Genomic DNA, 25,189 nt, shown 5'->3' with positions numbered 1-25,189 from the left:
CATTAATTTTGCCTACCTGTTCGTTTAATGCCTTCAGCACAGAAAACTGCATGAATGATATTCACCGCAGTCTAGGTGAACTCTCCAGTGTTTTAGGAATGACTTTGTCCAGATAAAAGGATGAATATATTCAACACGTACTTTTGGCTGATTGGTTATAGTTTTGCTACGTGTGCAGTAGGGGGTGCTGTGTATCAGGTAATGATCCTTCTTGGTTTACATGCATTTGTTTGAGTCACTGAGTTCTGTTACTGCTGGCATCTCAGAGATACGCACTTTCTTAAAGACAGTTACAGATGCACAAAGCCTGAAAATCTTTTTGTGATGCAGTAGTAGTCCAGATTAATGTCACTTTTAAAAAGACACTAGCATTTTTGGAGTTATTATAATTTAGTTCTTGCATTATCCTGCATTTTTCCTCAGGTGTTAGGTGCTGCATGGGCTCTTATTTACTCTGGTGTATCTATGTACTAGTAGCTTACTTAGATAAACTAGGCTTTTTGCTACTGCAGAGCAAACTACACAGCATCTCTATATATTGGTGCATGAGAAAGTTGATTGATATATGCATAAGCTAGATACCATTGCCTTCTCTGTCTGAAATGCAAGTACTTAATTTTAGTTATGAAATGAGACAAATCTGCCCTCTTAGGGTGATAAGCAGCTAGGCCCTATGGAAAACAAGCAAGTTTGCCTGAAGGAGCCCTCAGAATAGCTTTAAGTGAGCCTGTGGTTTAAGAGATTATAGGATCCAATCAAAACAGGATCCAGTCAAAAAGGGCTGGGTAGTTCTACACTAGATGCATCAAGGGAATTGTAGCAGTCACAGGTGATATGTCATTTTGCACTTGCTTCTACAAATATAAGAATCCAATTACTTAATAGCCAGGAGTCATTTCGTAGAAAAAGAGCTGGAGGAACTCATTAGCATAACCATTAGCATATGCCACACCCCTTGCCACCACCAGAAGTGTATCATTGGCATAATTGATTTGCATATGCCACACCCCTGACATCACCTATCCTGGCTGCTTTGGACCCAATCCTGGCCATTCAGGGCTGAAATTGGGCCCAAAATGGCAAAAAGGGGCTGAAAATGGCCGAAAAGGGGCCCAAAACGGTCAGTATTGGGCTGCTGCTGAACAGGAGAGTGATCCACCACCTGTCAGAGGCCCGATCCAGGCCGTTTCGGCCCCAATCCAGAACAAAACGGGCCCAAAATGGCCGAGACTCAGGTGGGCGGGGCCACTTGACATCTGACCTCTTTGGGGAACTGCCGGAACTGTGTTCCGGCGCGTTCCCCCTCGAAATGAGCCATGGGAATAGCTATAGGGGATATGGTAATATTCAGCAAGAATTATTAAATGTTGTTGAGTGATAAGGTTGATATATGATTTAAGATTGGTGGAATGTAGCCTATTGCCTAAGTAAGCAGTACTGGATTATTAGATGTGTTTATTATTTTTTATTATTTGTTTATGTTGGGATTTATAAATAATTTTTTTCAAAAAATAAGCTGAGGAGAATTTTCTTCTTGCTTGTGATGTTCTGGGAAAATGAGGATGGCCAGATCTTGATCCACAAGTGAATTTGTTCTCACACTACCCAAGAAAGGTGGATTTTCTTTTTTCTATTCCGGATGGAATAGAATTATATAGAACCTTTTCTGGAGCAGATATAGCTTGCCAATTTTACTTAGCCAGGACTATATGTAAAATCCATAGAGGTCATTGAGGGTAAAGATGTCTTTCCTGGCAGTGCTGCAGATGAGGAAGTTATACAGTAGTTTACAAGCATAATACTTATAGTACAGCCTTCTGGGAATTCCTGGAACAGGAAAGACCAGATCTGAATCAGTTAAATTGATAACCTGCCTCTCCGTAGCACCCCTTATTTTTTAAACAGCTTGTAGATAATTTTGCTGTTGAGCCCTCTGCTGGCAGACAACGGAAAGGCAGGAAGCTCTACCTGTAATCTGAGGACTAAAGTAGTTGTCCTGAGTGCTCCTAAACTGGGATAGTATGTAACAGAGATGCTTCTTCCCACCCACTGTATGCATTTGCCAGGTTCTCATAACCTACTCTGCCTTTGTGCCTTCAGTTGGGCAAGTGCCTGGTTTTACTGGCTCTTCAGACATCCTTGAACCTGGTTCCAGTGATTGTTAGTTGCCTCAGACCCTTCACTGTCACCACGTAACCTTTGCTCTTGCTTCTGTATCCTGTAACAGATATCCCGTCACCTTGTGCAACCCCTGATGGCAATGAGCCTGGCATTGCAGAGTCAGGTGCGGGAGTTGTCATCCTTGCTGGTCCAGAAGGATGTAGAGATAGAAGATTACCGGGAGAGTGGAGCTGCTCTTAGTCGAGGTGAGAAGGGTGCTAGCTGCACTCCAGTCTGGTCGGGATGCAATCTTCCTTCCTTCCTTAAACCTGGCCCGGCATATACAGCTTTTGGCCATTACCCAGCTGGACCTGTGCAGCTTCTGCAGGCCAGCAACGTTAAGCTTTGCTTCAAGGATGGAGAGAGCTGGATACTGACCAGTAGCTGAAGTGTTTGGAGGTTAGCCAAAGCCTTGCCTGTCCTCCAAGTGTCTGGCTGAGATTCATGAGGCTGGAGCTGGTGCCAGCTAGTAAAGGAGCCTGAGTGGAGTCAGGCTATTCTTTCTCATGTGGAGGAAGAGCAAATGTGGGCTTCTTTGACTGCCCCCTGCCAGCATTGCAACCAAGCCGAATGTTTGCTGCTTGCGCCTGTCCCCTGAGATGCTTGATGGTGGTGGGTGTCATTCCTAGCTGCCATAGCCCAGAGAGTGGAGGGGTCCATGCCATTCAAGTAGGAACTGGACATGCCAGTGATGCTGAGATCAGGGTTTAGTTCCCTGAAAGATAGGACAACAGCATTCCTAGGGGGTCAGAGCCACCCTGCTTTCTCTGGCACAATACAAAGAAGAGCTAGCTACTCATTATATGGTCTGACATGCATACCTCCTTTCCCTACCCCATCAGGGTGGAAAGTGTCCCAGGGCTTCTCAGTTGGTGCAGCCGTGCCCTGCCCTGGCTTTTTCAACGGATGCTTGCTGCTGTTCCCATTTGTTGTTTGTGTAGATCAGTAAGTAGTGACTGATTGTCAAATGGAGTTACATGATCATCCCCAGCTTACATGTTGTACCCTCCAAGCAAAGTTGCCTCACCTAGTTGTCTGTTGCGCTTTGCTTTGGTCAGGGCTAAACATTCTAGTTTCCTTTTAAAATGATTCTTGGGGACAAAATCTATACCCTTGCCTCCAAGATCAAGGGTCAAATGAAGGGACACCCACAATTTCTTAGCCTTAGGTACTGTTCTTGATGTTTGGAAGTATTAAAGCAATGATGTTAGTCTGTGTATGTGACCTCATAGTCCAGCTCTGATTTGGTTTAAAGTGACAAACCTGTGTGGAGCCAGGTGTTCCTGAAGCATATCAACAGGGAACTGATATCCTGTATTGTTTGTACTGTAGGAGCTCTCTTTTCTCAGAGGGCAAGTACTCTGATTTGGTTGTGATTCAGTTGTCCTCAGTTACCCTGCATGGACCACTGTCCTTTTAATGCCACTGCCTAGCACCTGTATGCAAAATAGTTTTCTCTTCTTGAAAGAGAAGAGAAATAATAGTGATTTATGTAATATGATGAGCTGTTTTAGCAGCACTTACCTCTTCACAGCAGTCCCTTGTGGTAAGTTGTTCTTCAATATAGCCTAGAGATTGGGCTGAGAGCAAGGGCTAGATTTGTTATTTGCAGTGGGTTCTGTGCTGTGCATTTGTGCTTGTGTGGTTACTGACAGATTCATTTATAGAGGGGTACCCCAGCCAGTGCCTGTGACTGGAAACTGTGATCTACTACTTTGGCAAATCTTTGGGTGTTCTCCAAGCACTCCTTTGTTGGGAAGATTCTTGGATGAAGATAGGCCTATTCAGGTCATTTTGCCAAGGAGCCAGCTATCAATATGGCATGGGTAGAGTCAGAACAAAAAACTGTAGCAGGGAGCTTGTGCCTCTGTCCTAATCAGAGTCCCACTCACTTCGGTCATCTTGCTACTTCCTTTGCAGAACGTCTGAAAACAGAACCTTTCAAGGAAGAATCCTTTCTGCAGATGTTTGAGGCCAAGGTAGGATAACTTATTGCTCTCATTTGGAACAAGGTTGTGTTGGGCAAAAAATCTGTCTTTCTGAGTTTGGCACAAAGTAATGTGGGCCATTGTTGACTCTAGTTGGTATGTGCTTCCGGTTGTAATGGGCTGTAAATAGTGGTGCGTTTTATTTCTCCAGGCCTTTGCTTTTTCCTTCCAGTTATTGTCTTTTTTTTCTAGGCAATATGTATACCAGTAAACTCTGAGCTGTAGTGTACATTGATGAACATAGTTGTGGTTAAGTATAGGCCATCATGGTTCATTTAGCAGGGAATCGGTAAATATATATTATCTTTCTGATCTGTTGTGTACCATCATGCTGTGATGAGCAATGTAAACAAGTTATTGTTATGGTGGGTCAAGCTAAGCTTAATTTAACATAATCTTGGATGATAGTGTCCTAGAGCTCAGATGAGAATGTAATCTAAAGTGAGAACTCAGAGTATATTTTACTTATTTTTGCTAACTGTATTTTCTCTGAGATTGTAGGTCTGCAAAGCAATTTACAGTCTCCAATTGAAACCTTCTAAAATCTACCAAAACTAAAACATTAAAATAACAAATAATTCTTTCTTTTCTTTTTCAGTGTTCCTATGATCAAATGATCTTAAACCATGATTAATAGAATAATACGTTAATTTCTAAAGGAAAATGTGCTAGACAGAAATTTAGCAATTATAATGGCTACATTTGGATCACTAGCTAGCATCAGATAGGGAAGAATCTCCCACTGAGAATTATGAACCAGAGCACAAGTTAAAAGAGGTAAAATCCAACAATTCCTAAAAACAGTAAAAAGAGGATATTCCAATATTTTATGAGACAAAGTGTCAGTTTTACCCTGACCACAAGAACTAAGCTGATCTGAATATGGAATATGATAAAATCTGTCATTCAGTAATTCAGAGGGCGTGGCATTTAATCAAGCTAGAGCAAACGCTCTAACTTAATGAAAAGTCATTAATAGAGGTGGGCACGAACCAAAATACAACCCAAAATTTATCACGAACCAGGCCAGTTCATGGTTCACAAACTGGCGGTTCATCAGAGCCCATTTCTAACAAATTGCCACGATCTTCTGGGTTCGTTTTTTGGTTCGTCATTGCAGACAGCCTGGTGCCGATCAATCAGTTTCCTAGGCAACGGGGAGAGATTGGCTTTCTGCAACCCCAGAAGTGACCTTCTGCTGCCCCGGAAGTGACATTTTCAGGAACCAAATGAACTGGTTCGTTTTTCCCCAGTTCATGCCCATCTCTAATTGTTAACTCTCTTGTAGGATGGTAAGGATAGAGGAGATAAAATACCAAAACGAATAAACAGTGATCAGTGGTGAAAAATTTCTCCTAAAGCCAATTTGTTCTCAACCTAAGATCTTGTTGGTCTCAATTTATTCCAGTAATCTTTGATGTAAAAAGGAAGAGTATATTTTGGGCCTGGTACTTTTGGGCCCGGTACCAGGTTTTGGGCCCGGTACTTTTCAATATTTTTATCAATGATCTGGATGGAGTGGAAGGGCTGCTCATTAAATTTTCTGATGATACCAAATTGGGAAGAGTAGCAAACACCCAAGAAGATAGAATTAAAATTCAACAAGACCTGAATACGCTGGAGAAGTCAGCAGCTGTGAATAGGATGCAATTCAACAAAGACAAGTGCACACCATTACATCTGGGCCACAAAAATGGGAAGCACAAATACTGGATGGGGGATACACTTCTGGGCAGTAGTATATGTGAAAGGGATCTTGGGGTAAGAGTGGACTGTAAACTAAATATGAGCAGTCGGTGTGACGCGGTGGCAAAAAAGGCTAATTCAGTCTTGGGTTGTATCAAAGGGGCCATAGCGTCGAAATCGCAGGAGGTCATAGCCCCTCTCTATACTGCCTTGGTCAGGCCGCACCTAGAGTATTGTGTGCAGTTCTGGAGGCCTCACTTCAAAAAGGATGTGGCCAAAATCGAGAGGGTGCAGAGGAGAGCGACGAGGATGATCAGGGGTCTGGAGACAGCCCTACGAGGAAAGGCTGAGGGCCTTGGGAATGTTTAGTTTGGAGAAGAGAAGGTTGAGGGGGGACATGATTACTCTCTTTAAATATTTGAAAGGCTGTCATTTGGAGGAGGACAAGGAGCTGTTCCAGTTGGCAGCAGAGGGTAGGACCCGAAGCAATGGGCTTAAATTACATGCACAAAGAGCCAAAACACACGAGAAGAAATACCTAGATTCAGCACGTGTTCTCTTACCTCAAGGTTTGCCGGGATCTGTAGGCGTCCTGGAAGCTTAAAGTTTAGCATTTACAGAGCAGCAGGAAGGGAAATACAGGCGCCTGTATTTCCCTTCCTGCTGCTCTGTAAATGCTAAACTTTAAGCTTCCAGGACGCCTACAGATCCCGGCAAACCTTGAGGTAAGAGAACACGTGCTGAATCTAGGTATTTCTTCTCGTGTGTTTTGGCTCAAAGGTACCAGCTGGATATTAGGAAAAACTTTTTCACGGTCAGAGTAGTTCAAAAGTGGAATCAGCTGCCTAGGGAGGTGGTGAGCTCCCCCTCACTGGCAGTTTTCAAGAAGAGGCTGGATGAATATTTGTCAGAGATGCTTTAGGCTGATCCTGCACTGAGTAGTGGATTGGACTAGATAGTCTGTATGGCCCCTTCCAACTCTGTGATTCTATGATTTTCCTGACTGATGCCAAAAGGCTAATTGGATGATAACAGGATCAAGCCTGTTGCTCTTTTTTAAAATTGAAACAATTATAAAATGCTTCCAAATCAACAACAGAATTGGCTAGAAAGGAACATTAACATTTCAGACTCAGCCAATGTTAACTAATCAATTCCATTAGCCCACCAAAATACACCTGTGCACAAATAACTGCAATGTAGGAGCCAAACATGACTCTTAGGGTAGCCATCTTACAAATGTAAAGCTGATTTACTTGCCTTCTTTCTTTCTGAGATGGTTATAAGGAACCTTAAGGATCTTTAACAGATCGCTCAGCTATAAGGGATAGTCATGCAAGTTAAGCTGGTACAAATGGGGGAAGTAAAATCCCATTTCTACTGGTCCTCCTCCTCATCCTGTCCATGCTTCACCTCCATTTGCTCCAGCTCCCGTTTTCCTCCTCCCTTGTTGGCCCTGCTTATCTCCTTTTCCTTCTGTCTTTCTCCACCCTGCTCTCCTTGTCTCCCCTGCAGTCTCTCTTCCACTCCCCACCTCCAGCACCTGAATGTAGGCTGAGATCTTGCAAGACTATCTCACGGGATCTCATCCACTCTTTCGGGTTGCTGGCAATGCTATACAGAATTGCTGAAGACCCAAGCTCAGGGCTTCTGAACGGGGCTCAGTCTTTCAGAAAACTCTGCAATTTCCTTTTCCTCAGTAAATTTTCTTCTGGAAGCCACAAAAAAGAATGGCTTTGCAGAAGCTGGATGCATTTCTATTTTATCTACAGAATTTTCTGTTGTGTTCTCTCATTTTCTTCCTTCCTGCTAGTGTGGAAACCTCTGGATGCTCTTGTGAAGACAAATCTCAAATGCCCACATTAGCTAACAACCAATTAACAAAATTGGTTGTTAAAATCCAACCGATGCCATCACAGATAGTCCTGAACACTCTTCAGTACTTTTAATAGAGTGTAGCCTTTGCCAGCCTTCCTATTCTTTTGTTGTGCCATTTTATTCTTGTCATTAGCTTTACCCAACTCCACCAGCACCATCTTGGTTGGTTTGCTGCCTTCTTTCCTCTCCTTGTTAAAATAGCTAGCAAGTTAAGTGTTAATGCCAACCTTTTAACAAAGCTGTTGTTGGAAGCATGTGGCTCCTCAGTGCTGCAGTGCTCTCAGGCTGTCTTTGTACATATGAAACTAACAAAATTTGTGATAGGGTATGAGCTTTTGTGAGTCACAGCTCACTTCTTCAGCTCACTTCTTGTTCTGAAGAAGTGAGCCGTGACTCACGAATGCTCATATCCTACCACAAGTTTTGTTAGTTTTATAGGTGCTACTGGACTCTTGCTCTTTTCTACTGCTTCAGACTAACACAGCTACCCATCTTGATCTTTGTATATATGGGTTCTGAGCATGCATGTGAGTATAGTCAGCCACTTGTGTCCTACCACCAGTGTACAAATGCTAACATCGGATAGACTCGTTCTCTTTGGAGCAGTTCTCTGTGATGGCCATTTTTTACTCAGCTGCTCTAAAGAGAGGGTGCTGATTTGAATTTGGAGAGCAGTTCAGCTTGAGTGATGCACATACACCAGACTGATGTGGCTGCGGTGCGGAAGGCTGCTAATTAAGTAATGGAACCAAAGAGTTTTACTGCCCTTGACAATGTATAAGCTTGTCATTCATGCCCTAGGAAGTGGCTTGTGGAATTTCCCTTTGTGCCTGCCCTTACAAGCTGTTCTCTTTCTAGTACCACATACCGTGCTGCATGCTGTGAATGAAAGATTCCCTACAGACTGAGGAGAAGAAGGTTATAATGAGGCCAGTTAATATGTTGAAAGGGCTGGCAAGTTGGCATTGGTTATAATGGTAGTATTGGACTTGTATGTACCAGTGCTGGGCTCAGACTCCTGTGCTGATCAGACTGTCCTAGTGTAACCTGCATGTCAGAAAAGCAGTGTGTGCCCATGTGAAGCTCACACAGAATATTATCAAGGTTGTCTTAAGTGTCAGTTTACACTGTTATTCTGGGGGAAATGTCCCCTTGATTTGTTTACACATGTGAGTGAGAACTGGAATTTTATTAAAGTTGGAAGAATATTAGTTTCTGTCCCTTTATGTAAACAGCAAAGAATGGTTGCATCTGATGGGTAAAATCTCTGGTTCCATAGGGAAACAGTGACCTGCAGATTGCCCTTGACAGTTAGCTGGAGGTACAATCATCCTGAATTTTGAATGAGTTAAGAGATAAAAAGGGAAAGTAAAATCCAATGCAGATCTCTTGACAAGTGATTTTGGGGGGCACTGTGTCATATGTGAGATGAAATAAAAGTGGGCTTTGACTCCCTGTTAGAATTGCTACTTGACAAGCAAGGGTCAACCCACATTTCTTTGTGCTGGCTGCCCAAGGCCAATAAAATGGCTGGTGTAAGTGCACTTGAGTATTAATGGTTCACAGGAAACAATATAATATTGCACAGTGCTCCTGCTAGATAAGGCTTCTACAACTTGCAGCAAACCAGTGTGAATACAGCTCTACCAGCCATATATGACATCCATCACACCAGGGTCTCACTGCATCTCTTGGTTTTGCTACATTTGGTTTGGTAGGTAACAAGTTGTGCAGGTATGTCTGAAGAGTAGTTGACAGGCAGGCTATCTGAAAGTACTGATGAACACATGACTAGTGACAAGGTAGCCTCTTTTCAGTACAGAGGATAAGCTTGTACACCTCTTTAGTTTTTGACTTGAGCTGTGCTTTCACCACAGTTAGACTTGACTTTTCCTAAAATAGATAAAGGCTGAGATGGACTTCTGTATCTGATGTTATATACCTGGATGGAAAACTATACTGAGATCATAATGGTTCAGTTTCAGACAATCCTGGGTTTAAGGTGGCCTGATTTTGTATCAAATTGACAAGGGTACTGAGATTATTGGGAAGACGGTTGAGGAGCATCTGAGAACCTGGAAGGGTGGCTGAGCTTTAGAAAACAGATGTGTGAGCACAGATGGTTTTCCTGTAGATGAAAAGTTATTAGAAAAAGGAACAGCTGTTTTCATCTGACCTCTTTTCTGGGAATAGGAAGAACAAGGAGGATATTTAGGGTTAGTTTGTGTTACAGCACAACAGGATAATTTTCTGATATAAGACACTTAGCTTTTTTCTTTTTTTTTTTTTTAGAAAAAGAGATGAGTATTCATCTTTCTTTGAAGTTAGTTGTTCTTTGAAGAGGCTTCTGTCAGTCTAATGGCTGTCAGGGCCGGTACGGTATCCATACTCGGTAATGGCTATGGTTCTCACCTGTCCCTAATCCTGCTGCCATTCTGCTCTGCTGGAGGTTTTCCTGGTCATTGTGTGCTGCTGCTTGCTTATCAGTGGGCACAAATGTGGACCATGGGGAATTGTGCCTATAACTGTACAGCTCTTTGAGCCTGAGGACAAGCCTGGGCCCTTGGGACAGAGCCAAGTTTATTTTAGCTGCTGACTTGCAAATACCCTAGATACAGTTGATTCAAATATAGCCTCTCACCAAGAAATTTCCCCAGAATATTTTTATGCCTCATAGTCTGCCAGCTGTGTTGCACCTCTGTCTGCCTCTGCACAGTTAGCTCCAGAAAACAGGACACAGAGAGTTCATGGGTCAGTCTGGGCTGGGCCAGAAGGATGTGCCATCAAAATAAGCAATGCTGAAGAGGAAGATAAACAAACAGGCGGCTCCCCAGTATGTCCGTCACTGCAGCAGCAGGGTAGGGTAAGCGGACAACAGTGATGGGGAACACAGACATCTGCAGAGGGAATACCTGCCCACTGACATTCATAACTGCTGGGTCAAAGCTGCTGTTAGCACAGCTGGAAAGAGAAGGAGTTTCCTTCCCTATTGCTGAAGTTAAGATGGCTGGTCATGGGATGTGTGTGTGCACAACAGGCACCTTGATCTCATAGAAATTAGGTAGGGATTGGGAGACCCAGGTCAAGGAACCCTGTTGCAGACCAGGCTATATAATGCAGATAAGTAGATTTAATGCATTTTATATGGGCTGGGAATGGAGGACACTGTCATGGGGCTCAGTGAAGTTGAGGACTCCTTGGGAGAAGAGGAGCCTTGTGTAACCACCCAAGCCTGCTCCGATACACAGAAACTGGCAATCAGGAGGAACAGCTGCTGGCAGATCAGAGTCCATGGCCAGCAGCTGAGCCAGAAGCCCCAACACCCTTCAGCCCCAACACCACTGGTGAAGTCCAGCCAGCAGTTACCCAAAGCTCTCAGTCAGCAGCTGAGCCAGCAGTACCACTGCCCTCCAGTTCCAACACCACTAGTGAAGCACTGTCAAGGACACCCAAACCTCCAGCTTCACCCAGAGAGCGCCGTAGACAAAAGCAACGAGTGGAGCTGCAGGAGAGGCGGCAAAGTGCATGGCTCCTGGCTAGACGCCAGCTTCTTGTTGAGAGTGATGAGGAAGTAAGCACAGGATAGCTCCCTAGCAGCTGGCTGCCAGCCCAGCCTGTCTATAAAACCCAGCCACAGAAGACCAGGAGGTGTGGAAGCAACATGTCGGAATCCTGTTCCTGCTGCAACCACTCCACTGAACCTGGCCTTGCCCTTGCCTTACTATTGTGACTTTTGGACCGTGCCTTGACTCTGCCTCTGCCTAGCCCTTGGGACTTGCTGTTAACTGATCTTTGGACTGCCTGACCTTGCTATCTGACCTCTGGAATGGACTCTGACCTTGCTACTGGACCAGCCCACGACAGACACAGATAACTCAGGGGAGGCCATAGCTCAGTGGAAGAGCCTCTGCTTTGCATGCTGAAGGTCGCAGGTTCAATCCCCGGCATCTCTAGTTAAAAAAACTGATAGGTGTTGTGAAAGCCTCAACCTGAGGCTCTGGAGAGCCCCTACTAGTCTGAATAGATAATATTGACTTTGATGGATCAATGATCTGAATCAGTATAAGGAAGCTTCACGTGCATGTCTAACTCATTAGTGGTAGGGAGGGACTGGGTTTACTTCAGGGTACATTTATAACAGATTTAAGTAGTTTTATAGTTTATAGTTTAAATAGTCTTTAAATCAGTTGAATTCTTATTCCGCCACCACTGGGACTCTGAGAACTGTAGCTAGGGATTGCTACAAAGTTGTCGTAGCAACCTGGGAAGCTATATTACCCAGGATTCTTTGTCAGAATCTATGAGTGGATCATGCACAAAACCAATGCCTGCAGTGCTGATATGCCGTTGTGTGCCTGGGGACTTTACTGGATAGGTGTGATGTTTCCCACTGTAGAATGTGGTTGCTCTGGTGGTTTTGAGTGTTGGGAGGAGGAAGGTGATGTTTCCTTCTTTTAGTTTGGGGTTGTCCCACACTGTTGCAGGTAGCATAGACTGGAAGCTCTGAGTGAGATAGTTCTGGGAAGAACCTGGATCGCCGGGTCTGATGAGGTGTTCACCGCAGCCCAGCCTCACACAGCACCTGCCTTCTCTCTGGCCATCTCACCAGCCTTTTTCTTAGTGCTAAAAATATTCTGCATAAGAGAGGCAGCTATTCTTTGGCAGGCAGTAGCAATCCTCCTCATGCAGTACACACAGCCATGGCAGTGGCACTCGATACCTTGCCTGTTCCATTTGCAGAGGGAGTGAGAGGAAGCTACTGTTCCTGTTGCCTCCTTCCTTCGGGGAATTTTTTCATTAGCTAGCAAAAGTTGGCTGTGGTTTGCTTGCAGCTTGGAGAAGCATGGAGACTGACTTTGCCTGGAAGGTAGGATAATTTCCAGGTTGACACACAGTGGCACCATTGGCAGTACTAGGGAAGCAAAGAGCCTGCATAATCCCTTTCCATTACCTCCTGTATTGCTTGGTTGGGGTTAAAGAGTGGATTTTAATTCTTTTGCAAACTTCATTTCCCCCTTCTTTTTTATGATGGTTATGGCTAAGGATCCATGAGTTCCCCATTTGGAAGCACCTTGATATACCAACAATATGGTGGAGGAGCTTGAGCGCAGTACATGGTTTGAGGAGACGACCCAGCTTCAAACCTGCCCTTCGCCATAAAGCTTAGTGGGTGACCCTGGACCAGTCTCCATTGCCTTGCAGGATTGTTGTGAGAATAAAAACAGGAAAACTGCATGTATGCTGCCCCTTCTGGCCATCAGAAAGGTCACTCCTGGGGTTGTGTGATCAGTGTGGTGGAGCAGCCATGCTGGTTGGTAGCTGGAACGAGGAGGCACAAGGCAATGCAAACAACTTCTTTCCTTGGTAGAGTTGTGCTTGCAGAAGAGGAAAGAGGAGTGACTTCACCCCCTTGTCCTTCCTCATTCCAGTCCTCACAATATGTATAGCTGTTAGTTACTCTGTGTGGGTCATAAATCCTGGGAAGGACCTTTCTGCAAGTCGGAAGGGGCTGCAGAAATGGAAAGGAATGCAGTAAAGCTCTGTGTTCTATGCACACCCCTAAATAAATACATTTTAATATATTGTTCAAAATATTACAATAAATTGCAGTTAGTTGGTGCCGGTGTGGAGGAGGCAGAGCACAAGTTTGTTGAGAGCCAGTTTGGTGTAATGATTAAGAATGGCAAGACTCTAATCTGGAGAACCGGGTTTGATTCCCCACTCCTCTGCTTGAAGCCAACTTGGTGACCTTGGGTCAGTCACAGGTTCTCAGAGCTCTGTCAGCCCCATCTAACTTAGAGAGTGATTGTTGTGAGAATAATAACACACTTTGTAAACCGCTCTGAGTGGGCATTAAACTGTCCTGAAGGGCAGTATATAAACTGAATGTTGTTGTTATGTCTGATAATTAAACTGGTTTGTACCTATCATACCACTGCCACAGGCTGTGGTAGAAACTGGAAAAGGGCTCAGCCTATTTTCCAAAGATGATTTGAGAAAGGGGCTTTAGAGCCAGTTTCTCCATGTTTTTGACACGCTCCTTCCTAGACTTCACCACTTCTGGCAACAGGTAGGTAGTAGGACTGTAAAGTGAATGGTCTCCCACATATAAAGATGTGCAGCAAAAAAAACCCTGGTACCGTGCACCAGAGTTCGTACATGAGGGAGAAAGCAATTCCTCACTTGTGGTCTGGAGTAGTACAGTTCTACATACTGAAGTGGAATTACTGAAAGTTATATGTATGCTCAGACAAGCACAAAATCAATTAGTGGATGCAAAGTGTAGCAGCTTCATAATCTTGGCATTTATTTTTTAAAAGTCAGTTTTTAATAGTCTTTATAGCTACAAAAACAGGCTGAAAAATGTGTGAAATCCCAGAACAGAAGAGTTCAGTCGGAGTGGTCAGAAAAATCACTGCCTGCCATTGTTCCGTGCTCCTCCTCATGACTAGTGCAGAAACAGTAATAATTTGCATAGTGGCTGAATTCAGCTTTCCTTGGTATGGAGTTTTGATCATTTTTATTTTAAGCGCAAAATATACATAGTCTTGCTGTGTTCTTTCCATTGATGTAACAGCTCAGAGCTGCTCCTAGCAGCTACAAATAAAACCTCGGTGAAAGGTGCGTCGGCATGGGAAGATGCAGGTAAACTTGTGAATGAGGGAAGCCCAGCTGCTAGTGCGAAAAAACAAAGAAAAAGCATTCCTTGCCAGTGTACAACATTGAGCATATTATGTAAGAACTATTATTACCAGCTTCAGTGACTCAGTACGTGGTTGTCCAAATTAGAGTATTTAGGGGCTGTGTGTATTCATGCACCTACTTGGAATGCATTTATGCCCCTCTTGCCCCATCCGTTTGCCATTGAGATGTCTGTCAGAGGATGAGACACTGTATTTATTTATTGATTTAGGCATAATCAGGTGAGGAGGGAGTTGGCTTGATGCAGTAACCACAGGACGTTTACCCTGGCTCGTGAGTCAGCTGGGCTGCATGCTGCCGAAACCAGACTGGGCACAGCAGCCCCTGAAATAGAGGCCAGACCGCAAGCAGAGAGCAAACCCCAGTGGCAGGAGCAGCAGGGCCTTTATTGGCCGTGGTCCCGGAATATGTGTCTGCCAAACCTTTCTGTGTTCCTTTCTATGGGCTCCATTCTTGCAGTCGAGTGAGTCACAGTGGTGAGCGTCTGAATGGATGTTCTGCCTGTGTTCCTTTTGGGTTGAGAATCTGGGGGCTGGCCGTTTTCGGACTTGAGGAAGTAGCTATTTCTCATTTGTCCAGCACTTACATAAGTTAGTATTAAAGGCCTATTGGCCAGAAAGAGCAGTTCCTAGTCACCTTAGTCCTTCTGCTCTTAAGGCACAAATGTTACTTGCTGGGCAAGGACTGGAAGAGATGTAATCTTTCATTTTTCCTTTTCTTCTTTAACAGCAGAACACGCTAGTGAAAGCACGCTGGCATCATCTGGCGTTCTTTAGCGGGGAAAGCCTGTGCAGATCTGTGCTCCATTCCATTGTCTTTTTTCAGACATGCAGATAAATGCTGGGATGATTTATTATATAAGACACTTGACAAAAGGGCTAATGCAGGTTAGACAGTCCAGGAGTAGCAGGAGAATGTCTGAAACTTCTGGGGAGTATGTAAGCTGCAAGGAGGGGGGAAGTAGTGGGACAAAATTCTGCAGGCTGTGGCGCTGAGGAAGTGATGTGATTTGTTTTCATACTTTGTTGGGTTTGGGTGGTTTGAGGGGAGCCCTGAGGGTATCTCTCCCTGGAGGACTATGGTGGCTCTTAGTGGCCCTGTGTAAGCCCTCTCATCCAAGAGTAGATGTGAACTGCAATGTGAACGGTTTGTAACCCTCAGCCTGACCTCTGTAAAAGCAGCACAGCAAGCCATGCATCCTGGTTCTCAAACTGTCATGAGGTTCTTTCTTTTATCTGCTTGCTTTTTGCCAGGGCAGCCATGGTGTCCAAACTCAGAGGAATGAATCTTGTGCATTCAGAAAGTCTTATAGGCCATGAATGATCTGCAGTGCTGTTTTAAAGACTGCTGGGGGAGCTAAGGAGTAAGGAGGATTATCTCTTGTAGCTCTTGGACAGTGGCAATGAGATGGCGAGGGGGGGCAGGGCACAGAACACCTTGAGCCACCACTGGAGGAGTCAGTGTGTTTTGGAAGGCTCAGAGATCAAAGGGGTCCCTGATTGCAACTTCCAGAGCTCAAACCTCTGTTCCTCCCTATGTCTTCTAGCTACTCATAGACCTTGCCCCATTCCTTTCTCTCTCTCCCCCCACCCCCATCTTTTTGAAGCTGTGTTAAAATGTTTCTATTTGATTGAAAACCCAAATATATAAGTTATGTATAGAATTTAGATTTGGGGAGGGGAGCAACAGGATGGGCTCAGTTCTGCTTGGAGTGGAATACTGTGTGGGAGTCTCAAGTGAATGTGATTGACCAGAACTGCAAAATAACAAGTCATGCAACATTTGGTGCTGATTTGTACTGGCCTCTTTGCCCATGGCTGCTGACTGTCCTCACGCCTAAGTGTGCAATGATGCTGCTTGTGGTATTTATCTTAATGTCATGTACAGCTTTTAATCCATGAAACAGGAAAACCAGTGAAGGAAGCAGAGGTAAAAATCTGATTGCAGGGTAGTGGGGTGTTTGTGGAGCAGAATGTGGGCTGGATAAACTGGTCTGCAAAGGAGCAAATTATCAAGGGTAAACATTTAGCAGGGATGACCAGTAACTGTGAGCTTGCTTGACTGGTGCCTGTCTTATGTGAAAGCTAGTATGGGTCTTACACATAGTTTAGTGGGAAATTGGGTGTGTGTGTGGACTTTAATTTTAAACTGAATCCCAACAAAATGGAGATGCTACTGGGAGGGGGACATTTGACTCAGGATTGGGGATATCTCCTGTTCTGGATGGGGATGCACTCCCCCTAAAGGAGCAGGTTCATAGCTTGAGGGGTGCCGCTGGACCCAGGCCTCCTGTTGGATAAACAGGTGGCAATGGTGGCCAGGGAAGCCTTTCTCAAGCTCAGGCAGGTGAGACTTTCCTGGTGGGAAAGATCTTGCCCCTGTGGAGCATGCCCCTGGTAACATTTGGATTAGATTATTGCAATGTGCTGTCTGTGGAGCTTCCCTTGAACACTGTCCAGAAGCTGCAATTGGTATAGAATGCTGTGACCAGAGTATTGACTGGAGTGGGTTGTAGGGACCATATCACTTCATTCTTCCTCTGCCTATACTGGTTCCCAATTTGCTTCCAGGCCCAATTCAAGGTGCTGATATTGACCTTTACATCTCTGTATGGCTTAGAACAGCATACCTTAAGGACAGCTTTCTTCCCTATGAACCTACCCATCCACTCTGGTCATCTCTGGAGCCCTTGCTTGGGATGCCCCAGTCATCTGAGACTAGACAGGTAGTGACCCGAGAAAGGGCCTTCTCAGCCATGGTGCTGAAACTTTGAAACTCTCTCTCCACGGAGATTTGCCTGACACCCTCTGTCATTGTCTTCTGTCCACAGGTGAAGACTCTTCAGTTTTGTTTGGCATACCCCAGTAAACTCTTATTGACCCTCCGTTGTTGTGTGTGTGTGTTTTTATATGTCTATGTTTTTAGACATATAGACACATACATTAAAATGCCATACACATACACAAACACGCACATATACACACACTAAAATGTCACTTTAATGTTTTAAATATTTTAATATCTATTGTTCACCACCTTGGGTATCCTATTTGGGTGGAAAGGTGCATATAAATATTTTAAATAAATAAATAAATGTTATCATAGTGACAGGTATAGCTGGTGAAGATAGCTGCATTTATTTTTAGAATGTTATGTGTTAATTTGTCTTAATGTGTTGCCATGCAAGCTTTGTGCCTAAGCATTAATTTTCATATCCCTTAGATGAAATAGGATATTTGACATGAATCTAGGCCATGCTGCAAACTGTGTCTGAATCAGAGGCCACCAGCATTTTCTTTTCTGTACTGCTTTTCTGACATTCCCAGGTCTTACCTCTGTGCAGTTATAGCTGTCATTTAAAAACATGTGACACAGTGCCTCTTTTATGGGTGCAGAAAAAGTCGCCACAAGGAAGATGCTTCTCTGTTGATGTTTCCCAGCTGAAAGTGGGAGTGTTGGGCCTACAAGTTTTGTGCTGTCCCATGCATATGTATTCTTCAGTGGTAGGACTCTTGGCCTTTTGTTGGTTTCTCTGTTTACAGTCCTCCTTTTCCCCATGTGGTATCTGTGCCAGCCAAGGAGTTACTCTGTTAAAGGTCTTGCGTGTGCGGCTCTTTTTTTCCACTCCCCTGAATATCCATTGCACCCACTCAGACAAAACAAGTTGGTCTGTCTGTGCATGTGTATACAATGCATGATTTATGTACAGCTTGAATATATTTATTTAGAAGGAAACAGACCTACACACATGTGTGTCTCAATCATTTATGTAACTTTACTGCTGTGATCTGCGGGTGAAAATATGGTCAAGGGCTGGGTGCTGCAGTCAGCCTCACACCTCTATATCAAAGGGTGTTGTGGTTGACCAAGTTACCACTGAAGACCATTTGGCCTTCCATTCCCTCCAAACTCCTCTGGGGGATGAGAACATGTCTCCTTTCCTAGTTGGCTGAAGGATACTAACTCACTTGAGCCTACTTTGGGATAGGAAAGGCATTGTCGGGCATTACTTGTATCCCTGAAATAAGCTCCTTCACATTAGTGAAGCTTCTAATGTCTTCCGTCAACTTGAAATTTCTTATAGATTCCTCAGTGGCACATTATACCATATGATATCACCCGTCTTCTGGCTCCAGAAACAGGTGACCAGTATGCTACTGATGATCTTGAATCCCATCAACCACCTCTCTCTCTCTCTCTCCCTCTCTCTCTCTCTCTGGCATTTGAAAAGGATTAGGCAACACAAACCTTGTTTCTAGTTGTTTTGTATTTGCTAATTCCAGAGGGGCAGCCATGGGAATCTGTTGCAGCAAAAGCAAAAAGGAATGTTGTGTGGTATCTTAAAGAGTAACAGATTTACAGTAGCATAAGCTTTCATAGGCACTTCATAGCCATCTGATGATGTCTGCTTTAGTCCATAGAGACTTATGGGGCTATAAATGTATTAATCTTTAAAAGTGAATGCATGTTGCTGCTTTTATGCATCTCCTTCATATTTCTAAGGTCAATCTGGCTGTTTGTGAAGAGAGAATGGCACCCAAGATGCTTTATGTCGGAAGAGGTGCTAGATTAGTGGGTGGTGGTTTTTACTTGTTTTTTAACTTTGGGCAAACCTGGGCCGATTCCAGACTGCCAGAAATAGTGTTTTTTCCACAGGAATAATCGCTTACTGGCCACGCATGTATTTTCGCCTCCATCCGCTTTGTCTCGTCTCCATCCGCTTTGTGCCGTGCCGTCCTGCTTCGGGATGTTCACACGGCCAACTGAGGGACCCGGGATTGGTTCTTTCCTCCCCGCCACAACTGACGTCGGGGGCCTTCATTGGTTCACATCTCGTTTTTTTTTTTTTTTGGTCTTTTTTCTTGTTTTGCGCAAATGCGCATATGTGCGAAAATGCGGCGTCGACAATGCTCTCGATGATTGGTCGGGAGCGTATCGCGAGGTACATTGGTTGACGATGTGGCCCCTCTCAGCCATCTGCCTCGAGATTGTTTGGAAGTAGTCCAGGTTGCTATGGGTGCTTCGGAGAGCTTCCTGTATCTTCTCCTCCCCCCAGAAGTGTAGCAGATCCATTATCTCTCTATGCCGCCAGGACACCCCCCGCTTCCCAGCCACTTCCCCTCCGCCGGCCATGCTGCTCCCGACAAGCCGATATTGCACGAGCACAAGCGTCTGTGCCTGTGCCTGCGTGCTGTGATTTCTCGGCAACCGAGATTGCCCCCCCCCCCCAAAAATGCCCCTGCAATCGGCGCACAAGTCTGCAAGGCAAAGGTCAGCGATACGTCTCAGGGTTGGATTCTCTGAGGGTGACAAAATGGCGGCCGATAGTAAAGCCTCAAGTGCGCATTTCAGGAGGGCCACACCAATGCAATTGCGCACATGCGGAAAATGGATCGGAAAAAAACTTGGCCATGTGTCCTGATGCTGATTATGCATCTGTGCGCATTTGCGCAGTTCTATGTTCACAGACGCGTGAGTGCGCAAATGGCACCTGTTTTTTTTTTTTTTTTTTAATGGCGATATTGTGGCCGGCCACCCGGCAAAGATCTGGAAAGGGGAGTGCCTCTCCACTGCGATGAATCGTCATGAAGTGGCCAAACCCGCCATACCATGTACACACCGTCCGCTTTTATAGCGCGACCGAGCGCCATGGACCACAGGTAAGCCAAGATGGGAAATTGCGGGTTTTTACGAGTGCTGTCGCTTGAAAAGCGAAAGCACTCGCTTTATTTGTGCCCGTCTGGAATCGGCCCTGTACAGGAAGATCCCCATGCTCCCAGTTGATTAACGCACATCCAGTCATATGTGAAGCAGTCAGTGGGAAACAAAAGTATAATGTGATGTGGGGTTTCTTGCACCAGCATCTTATTTCCCATCTGTGATACATGTTCACTACTTGAGTTTGGCAGTGTTTGCTGAGTGTGGGAAAAGAGTTTTGCTAAGCTATGTGTTGGTACCATGCTGCTTGTTGGTCTATGGTACATTGACCAGAAGTGAATTAGTAAACCTGGTAAAATTAATTGTTGAAGCATTCTTAAGGTCTTGAAGTATTATCTTCTCACTCTGAGGGGGATGGCATCTTGACAGAGGTGATTCCCATCCATCAATCAAGGACAGCAGAAGACTCTTAATACCTATATTTCTACTTATATTTTTGTATTTATATTTTTATATTTTAATCTTTATATTTATACAATATAATATGCAAACTACAATATAATCTACAGCTAGGACACTTACTAAGCAAAATACAGTAATGAACAACAGTTAGGCCATTCAGAGAAAAAGATACAAAAGGGAATGGTAGCAGAAAATTTGAAACATGCATAAATTTTTATTTATTTATTAAGTATTTATTTGTTTATGTCATTTATAGTCTGCCTTTCTCATGGAGACTCAAGGCGGATTACACAGTGTGAGATTAGCACAATCAGTGTCAAGAACATTTCCATAAACAATGCCATAGGGTGAATAGAAACAAGTTCACAAAGACATAGCATTAGCAGGAATCCAATACAACATAGTGATAAAGTCTATGGTTCCTCACTCATTAGTGGATCATCTGAGATCCCCTCCCTACAATATAGCCCTTCTATCTGACTAAAAAAGCCTTTTTGAATAATTCAGTTTCACATCATTTGTGGAAAGCCAGGAAAGTGGGGGCTCTCCTGTCCTGACCTCCTCAGGCAGGTATTCCACAGGGTAGGAGCCACCACAAAGAAAGCCCATGTATGGACTGCTGTTGATTTCACCGATGTGCAGGGTGGCACCTGCAGGAGACCTTGTTCGGATGAGCAAAGCTGCTGTGGAGGAGCATAGTGAGGGAGGAGGTCCTGTAGGTATGTAAGTGATAGGATACTGAAGAGGGAAATCTCCTAATATAACTAGTAACAAAAAAAGCCGAAGCTCAAGGAGATTAGAAAGGGTTACAATGAAACACCCTGTGAAACAAACATGAAATGTCAAAATAGAAGACTGAAATTGACATTTTATGTTTGTTTCACAGGGTGTTTCATTGTAACCCTTTCTAATCTCCTTGAGTTTCTGCTTTTTTTTGTTACTAGGTATGTAAGTGATAACCAATACCTTTGTGAGGCTCCTCCCTCACTGGTACCCTCACCTGATGACCTGTCATCCTACCAGCTCTCCAGGACACCAGGCAGGTGTCCTCCGGCCTCAGATGGGCAGGGAAGGGGGTTGCACCACCTTGTTCCTTCTCCTGCCCTGGGAGTAGCACCACGCTCCAGCTGTCTCTCTTTCCAAAATCTTCCTCAGCCTTCACAGGAACCTGAATTTAAAGGCCTCCCCTGGCCCCACCTCCCTGGCTCTGGCCCCAATCATCACCCCGTCTCCCTGACTGGCCCTGCTCCCAGCCTATCTGATAGGAGAGCTGGGTAGACTCCGCAGTCTCCTGGCCCCACCCACTCCATCCCCACCTAGGGTGGGGCATTTGGTCTGCTCTCTGCCTGGCTCGCCCCTGCTGCTTCTGAACCCTCCCCAGTGGCTCCCTTGGTATCTTGGGGCCTGTGCCTGCCTGGCTTGTGCTGATGGCAACCTCCTGTGAGCCTGAATGAAGTGGAGCCATCTGGGCAACTGCAGGAGACAGGTGAATCTGCTGAGTGGCTGCAGGCTGTTCCCCAGAGTTGTGCCTGGGCATCGGCTGCAACTGGCCTAAGAGTGAGAGAGGCCTGGAGGCCTGTAGAGGCTCCTGCAACTGAGGTACTGCCAGAGGCTGCGCTGCAGGGCCTGAAGAGGGTGTCTGCTGCTGCAGGGCTGGTGGGAGGTGGGTGGACAAAAGGTGGGCGTCGCCGGACAACCTTGAACTGAGCATGGTAACTAATGGGTAGCCAATAAAGTGATTGCAGGATGGGAGTGATGTTCATGCTCCTGCTTGCTCATAACAGTTGAGCTGCAGCATTTTGCACCAATTGGTGCCAAGGTCAGATATAAAATCTTTCCTGAAATAAAGTGTAACTAGTTAACATGGCATGTTCAGAAACATGGAAACTCCCTAGTAGGAGCATATCCACATCAGCAGATGGTACCCAATGGCATAGTCTGTAGTCCCTGTCCCTTAATAAGATGTCTCTCTGAGATATTTCTTACAACACAGCCCTATAATCTGGGTAGAATGCCATCCTGAATAATTCAGTTTTGCATAGTTTGTGGAAAGCCAGGAAAGTAAGAGCTTTCCTGATCTCCTCAGGCAGGCCATTCCATAAGGAGGGGTCTACTACAGAGAAAGCATGCCCAACTGCAGGGTGGTATCTGCAAAAGGCCCTGTTCAGCCAAGCAAAGATATTGTGGTGGAACATAGAAGAAGAGGTGGTTGCACAGATACAAGGGGCTGAGGCCATGAAGGGCTTTGAATGTGATAGTCATGACCTTGCATTGGGCCCTGTAGATACTGTTGGCTTCATCCTGCCCAAACCATCGCATCCAAAAGAAAAGGAGTGGCACATGCTAGCTCTCTGCAGAGCCTTGAGGATTTACAGCAGGCATACAGCATCAGTTCATAAGATGGACTGACTCTTCATTTCAGTGAGCCCGCCCAACAAGGGAGATAAAATGCCCACTGCAGCAATAAGCAAGACTCTGAGGCTGTGCGTCTCCCACATTTACCAAGCTAGTAAGATTCAGGCATCACTTGGAATCACAGCCCACTCCATTTGTAGCGCTGCGACTAACACAACATTGGATATAGAAGTTTCGGTTGAAGAAATATGTAAGGCAGCCATGTGGTCATCTATATCAGCTTTGTCAGACACCACAAAATGGACACCCTTGCCTAACCTGGTGCAGCTTTGAGTAAGAGGGGTACAGCAAGTGGTGCAGGTGGACTAATTTTTCCCACCCACTATGGGATGCAGCTGCTTTTGGGTGTCCCATGTCAAAATGTCCTCCTCTTCAGAACAAGAAAGGAACATTGGCACTTATCATGAAAGTTCCTTCTGCTCTGAGGGTGGGTAGGCATCTTGTCCTGTCCTGAAATAAGGGGGGATGACAGGCTGTTTCCTTCTCTGTTATTGCCTTCTTATTTCCTGTTTTACAGTTCGTTCCTAATATAACTGCTCCTTCACAGAAATGTTTGGAATTTTTTTGAATATTTAACTTAGTATTTTAACACAGATGCTGCTTTGGGAGTTACTAAACTGAGGGAAGTGGGTGACTCTGCTCAGGAGGCAGGAAATCTAAAAGAATTTTAGTCCTCCCTCCTTGATTGATAGATGGAAATCACCCATGTCAAGCTGTCCTCCTTTCCTCAGAGCAGAAGAAACACAGTAAGTGCTTATGATCTTTTTACTACACAGGAAAATAAAATTTACAGAAAGTAACAAACAGCTGTATCCACAGGGAGATTTTCCTCTGCATTGGCTTCCAAACTGCAGCAGGTTTTTTTGGAGCATCCACATGATGCTGTTCTGTAATTATCCACTTTTTAGGCTTTTCTGTCCTTGATAAGTTCTTTCTCGATTTGGTTTGGTATGATCTTTCCAGAAAGAACACAGTCCAAGTATGTCAGCAAGCCATCTGGGCAGGAAAGTGTGCATTTTTAAAGGTCCTGCCCACATCTGTGCTATTTCCCATCAGCCCCTCAAAGACTTCATCCTCTGCTGCACCACCAGAGGGTTTTAAAAATTGCCCTGGGTTGGTTATCTTTTTTAAAAAATGAAAGCTGGGAATTCAGAGAAACTAGTAGGTTAGTCAATAGAATGTTATAATGTTATGGTGCTATAGTACAATAACAATTACCAATTTTTAAAAGGCCTCAGAAAGTCCTCTGGTGGCATGGGGGAGGGCTAACGGAGGCTTGTCATGGACCAGGGATTTTGGCTAGGGAGTGGAGTGGCATGTAGGACTCAAGCAGCTTTTCCCTCATGCACAAGTCTCCGGCTTTGCTGCCAGTTTCCCTGCTGGCCTCCATTTCCAGGACTGTGGAAAATGGAGGGGAAATCGGCATGAATCACTGTCAAAGAGGAAGAGCTCTAACAAAGAGCATGCGATGTCATGTACAGGGAGGGACAGTATTTTCTCCCAGAAGCTGAGAATCCTTCACCTGTGGAAGATTGGACCCTGGAAGGGCCAGGTGCAGTAGGGACCATTGAGGCACCTGCATTTGGAAGTTTTGTTGTTTTTCTTGCCATCTCCTTTATTTGTTAATTTTGCCCTATTTGTTAAAAACGTATTTCCTGTTAAAGCTGTTGCCTACTGTTTTCACCATCTGCTTGGTTATTAGCCACATTTTTTAATAAAGCAATTTGTTTTATTTTGCCTGGGTCCTCACACCTCAGGCTCAGCCATTCGCTTGGCAACATCATCACTGGTAGAGGGACACTGTTTGGAAGGGGAAGGGGTATTCTGGCTCACCCTAGTTTGAACCCCCATGTGGAAGCTCTGCTGCATTTGCTGTGGTAATGACAGGCAAATGGAGAATCCTTTCCTTGGCAAAGCTGCTCAATCCTGCCTGGCTGGATTCTGCTTTCCTATGATTATGTCAATCTATTTTTTTTTCAAATAGGTCTTCTATTTAAAAAAAAATCCACGTCAGATTATTACATAGAAACGAACATGCTCGAAAGAGAGCTGCAGTAAATATCTGATGTTAATAAATGTCTGTAAAATGTTAATTATAATTTTAAAATATAATGCAAATGTTTTGTTGTAGAACTTTAAGAAGTTAAGCAGTATGGATGAGTAGGTAAATCTTGTACGGGCCAGCAAGTGATCTAGCTACTGGGGTGTTAGCATCTTGAAATTCATTTCAGTGGTTATCA

At 44.6% G+C, this 25,189-nt stretch overlaps 1 protein-coding gene across 1 annotated transcript in view; it reads left to right on the top strand.

The window, feature by feature from the left end:
* The window catches only part of NHEJ1 (non-homologous end joining factor 1), a 127,216-nt gene that overhangs the window by 11,187 nt on the left and 90,840 nt on the right, over nucleotides 1-25,189 (top strand). Inside the window, exons 4-5 of the mRNA XM_054972267.1 lie at nucleotides 2,228-2,366; nucleotides 4,081-4,139. Of these exons, the coding sequence (XP_054828242.1) occupies nucleotides 2,228-2,366; nucleotides 4,081-4,139 (198 nt within the window). The remainder of the gene's footprint in view (nucleotides 1-2,227; nucleotides 2,367-4,080; nucleotides 4,140-25,189) is intronic.

Source organism: Eublepharis macularius, chromosome 2, assembly GCF_028583425.1.
Source record: "Eublepharis macularius isolate TG4126 chromosome 2, MPM_Emac_v1.0, whole genome shotgun sequence".
In the NCBI taxonomy this organism is placed as follows: Eukaryota; Metazoa; Chordata; class Lepidosauria; order Squamata; family Eublepharidae; genus Eublepharis; species Eublepharis macularius.
The sequence above is the reverse complement of the archived record's forward strand: the minus strand, read 5'-3'. Positions and strand labels throughout refer to the sequence as shown.